Source organism: Pseudoliparis swirei, chromosome 8 (genome assembly GCF_029220125.1).
Source record: "Pseudoliparis swirei isolate HS2019 ecotype Mariana Trench chromosome 8, NWPU_hadal_v1, whole genome shotgun sequence".
In the NCBI taxonomy this organism is placed as follows: domain Eukaryota; kingdom Metazoa; phylum Chordata; class Actinopteri; order Perciformes; family Liparidae; genus Pseudoliparis; species Pseudoliparis swirei.
Window position 1 is genome coordinate 9,453,027 of NC_079395.1, and position 4,307 is coordinate 9,457,333.

At 42.5% G+C, this 4,307-nt stretch overlaps 1 protein-coding gene across 1 annotated transcript; it reads right to left on the minus strand.

Annotated features, from left to right (window-relative positions):
* Nucleotides 1-1,378: 1,378 nt before the first annotated feature.
* On the minus strand, nucleotides 1,379-2,579 carry LOC130198283 (forkhead box protein Q1-like). Its single transcript, XM_056421403.1, has one exon. It carries the CDS (start codon nucleotides 2,433-2,435, stop codon nucleotides 1,626-1,628), a length of 810 nt encoding a protein of 269 aa, XP_056277378.1. The 5' UTR covers nucleotides 2,436-2,579; the 3' UTR covers nucleotides 1,379-1,625.
* Nucleotides 2,580-4,307: the final 1,728 nt, after the last annotated feature.

Here is a 4,307-nt window from a genome sequence, read left to right on the forward strand (position 1 = left end):
TCCAACCAGCCAAACACAACTCGACCACCTATCAATTGTTAAATCTCTCTCTGCCTCTCTATCCCTCCAAGAAATCGCCAGGAACTACTCCCTCCCCTTCTGGCCAGGATCCAGACTAGAAGCCGGACGCGGCGCAGTGGAGTGAGACAAATCTCCTCCCACGACTCACATTCCAAAACACTCATGCACACATTATGCACGATGATCTGACAAACCCTGATGAATAAAGCAACACTATTTGGACACGTGCTTAATGTTGTCCTGTTGTACGTTTGAACACGTATGATTTATTTGTATAGAGAACGAGTCCTGCAGTGTTCATTTGTTTGGGATCTGTTCAAGGTTAGACTCTGACATGCAAGCATGGCTTTTTCCATCAGAGCCTGCCAACGTGCCACACACAGCGCACACGTGTCAGTTCCCTTTGAGCCAGTTTTACATCCGTGGAGAAAGTCATTGATTAGAAACTCTAAAGGGAAAATTCCGATAATCTAGATAGTTTATTTTACACTACTATAAATGTCCTATAGCGTTGTGCAAATGTGGTTGTCATTACAAAGCCAGTTACCAATATAACAATGATGTAATTAAAGAAATTCCCACCAGCACATAACACAATCTACCCAGAGTACTACCAGCCACATCAAACCTGCTGCCCCGCTGCGTCCAGGATGCACTGCTATGTCTAAGAGGAAATTTACTTTCTAGCCTCAGAAGAATAGGCCTAGAAGACATTTCTTGCTATTATGGAATCCAGTTGAGTTCGCTCAGGATGCACCATTTGGACAAACACTCCATGCGCATGTGACTGAGGCGACTTCTATTTACAGCGCCAGGCAGAACACATACACATTGGATGCCCCTCGGCAGCGAACTTCATGAACACTGAAAAATAAAAACTTGTAATGCTATTTATTTATTTATTTGGAAATTATACGAAAAATAATTCAAACAAGCTAATAAGATATTGATTAGTTTATTACATTGTATTATATTCTCATTATTATTGTTGTAGTTTGTTTTATTATTATTATTACTATAATAATAATTATGACTATTATGATTATTCTGATTCTGATTATTATCATGCACCATTACTGTTCTTCTGAAACAATACAGGATAAATCTCTCACCTTGTAACCTACATTATTCTTGTACAACATATTAGGCTGCAAAGGCCAGCAAGCATGATGCTTGTACAATCTAAGAGGAGGCTAGTGTGTGTGTATAGCATGCCCTCAATAGTCAATACACTTACAACCAATCCCTCTTGAGCTCTGCAGAAAGAAGGTTACGCTGTCTCATACAGGTGTCCGTAGATTTGCCTCCACAAGAACCAACGACTTTTTTTAATTTTTAGAAATCAGAAAACGCAGACCATCGTTAGAGTTTTATTTCGTTCGTTTTTGAAAGACAGACACAAAAACAGTCAACGTGCATATTTTTAAACACGTTTTCAGACAACCGTTCAGTAACATTTACAACAAATAATTGTGTATCAAAGATCAAATATAAGATAAGATATTGCATTAGGTACACAAATAAGAGTATCACCTTGCCACCACAGTAAAGCCAATTTCAATCCTCCTCTGTGACCATTGTCAGTGCACAACGATGATGTTTAATCATCTAAGAAAATGGGCGTTTGGCACATGCGCAGCAGAGGAGTCCACATAGCAGACTGGCTTGAAGTATGAAAATGAGGCAGGTGTATTTAAATGAGGCATCATCAGTTCAGTGTAGCGCGGCCAGGAGAAGGCCAGGTGGAGTGGTACATGTTCTCTGTTTGAGTCTCTCTTGAACGGCTTGCTGAGGATGCTGTCTATCGCAAAGGAACTAGTGAACTTGACACACGAATCCGTCCTGGTGGCGGATGCAGACTGCGAAACGCTCCGCGGCTCCTCCGCGAGCTCGGACACCTTTGGCTCCCTGCTGCACTTTTTATCGATGCGTTTCCTTCTACGCCTGAACACTCCGTCCGCAAAGGTGTACTCGCTCTGAGGATTGAGCATCCAGTAATTGTCCTTCCCCCAAGGTCTAGACGGGTCCCGCAGCACTTTGAGAAAGCAGTCATTCAGAGACAAGTTGTGCCGAACCGAGTTCCTCCAACCGGTGTAGCTGCCTCTGAAGAACGGAAACCTTTTCATCAGGTAGTCGTTTATTTCCGCCAAAGTCAGACGTCCAGAGGGGGAGTCCCGGATAGCCATGGCGATGAGAGCGATGTACGAGAACGGGGGTTTGGGTCTCCGCGTGTACGGCTTGGACTTGGTGCTGGTGCATGGCGTAACAGGTGGAGGGCTGGGAGCCACGCAGTCCCCATCCGACCCCAGCTCCTCCTCAGCAGAAAGAGGAGAACGCGCTCTCCCCTCTGCACCAATAGACATCTCCAAACGCTTCATGTCATAGTGGCTTCCACACAACACCTCTAGCTTCATGTTCTCTGAAGAAGTGTCCTCTTTGTGTAAAACCTCTTTCCGACGTGCTCTCCGCGTAACGTCCGGATCTCGTGTGCGTCGAGAAGCGCAGTGCTTTGAGTGAATCCAATGAAGTCCTGCGTAACTCACATACCTGTCAGAGTACTGAGCCGGTCTCACCTATTAATCTGCGCGAGCTGCTGTTTATATTTAGGCTCACCTCATGGGACAACCCAAGAGGGCGGAGTTAAATTATTTCAAAACATTTGGAGCACCAAAACAATTTTTTACATTGCGAAAACGATATACCACCATAATGAAAGTTTCATCACAAGCCTTCATATTTCGCAATGGTAATGTTAACTGAAAAAACATTCAGTGCCGTTTTATTATTACTTTCTCACCCTTGTAAAGGGATCCGTCAGACACATTGGGAGTATTTCACCTGAGACAACCAGGTGGCGTATGTTGCCTTTGTATTTAAAGGTGTGTTGCCTGCAGGTACACTTTTAGACAACACTGTTGCCTGAGCTGTCCTTTAGATGCAATTATTTGCATCCTAATTATACTATATTAGGGGTCCAACACTCTTTTTCGAGTGTAATATTTAAACAAATCTCTGTGAGAAAAGAAGCTCCGAATGCCAGCAGGCTAGACTCTTCACTTATGAAGTAAACATCAGATATTCATAACAACTCAAGACTCACATAGAAACCATGTGGCTGTATTTATCTCTCTTAAAATAAATAGTCGATCTGGTTCTTCCCTGTTGCTCAGTACCCAGATGGATCCACCTAAGAAATCAATTATTGTGATTTATTTTCCGTGAAAAGGAATCGCCTTGAGGTTTTGGATGTCACTTGTGATGTGATTCCAAGGAAACAGTGCATGTATGACAACAAGGCCGACAGGTGAACAGACCCATTGAATGTACTGTATCATGCCTCCATAGCCAATGCCAGTCTTTCATTCTCATTTAATGCTGCTCCACAGCCCGGATGTGTTCTCCTCCCACACACTCCCTCAGGTTCATCCGTCAGTCATGTTGAACTCGACGACCTGTATAATTGGTGTTCTTACTTCCTGCAAATCGCTGGATTCATTGGTTGTGCTGCAACAGTGTCACCATTAAATAACCTCATCCATGTTGACATCAGACCAACTGCTGATATGTTGTTACTGTGATGACTGGTTTAACTTGTGTTTGTGTCAAGCTGTTTTGCTGCATGTTTGTGCTCGTGTGGATGTTTTGATTTTCACGTAATCTGTTTGTGATGTGACTCCTAATCCAGGGTGAAGTCACTATTTTGAAAGGTGGCATGTGAAAGATGGATTCCTGTAAACTAACCACACAATGACAGGAGCTCAAATACCTCATATTCATTGTGGTCACTGCGTGTAGCAGCTTGTGAGGCCGCCGTGTGTCTTTGTGCTCTTGAATACAGCAGGATCTACTTAATAACAGCTTTACAGGTGGAACCACGGAGCAATATGTGTGCCTCATGATGCCAAAGGCCCCCTTTCTAATAAGGCTCTTTTACAAAAGAGGTTAAAGGTAACTAGCTTCCTTAGAACTATTTATAATTTACTATCACTTATTTCTATGAGATAGAGACAATTTGGGAGATAATTTGTCGATCATTAATTAAAACAGTGGTAGTCATTGTCACATGTATTTCTTTTTACAACCAACACTGAATCATCTCAATGAACTAACTCTACTTACTACAAAAATAGTATAGAGGCTACTATAAAGTAAAGCATGTAAGTGTATTTATGGAAGCTCATATGATTGGCATGCAGGCATAATAATCTTAGACAATAGATACAAAAAAAGAAAAGTTGCGCTGCTGAGATATGAGCCACATTTTCCTCAGACAGTGACTCACTGCC

Excerpts from the sequence above, each read along its gene's own strand:
- LOC130198283 (XM_056421403.1), bottom strand. The coding sequence starts at position 2,435 with ATGAAGCTAGAGGTGTTGTGTGGAAGCCACTATGACATGAAGCGTTTG.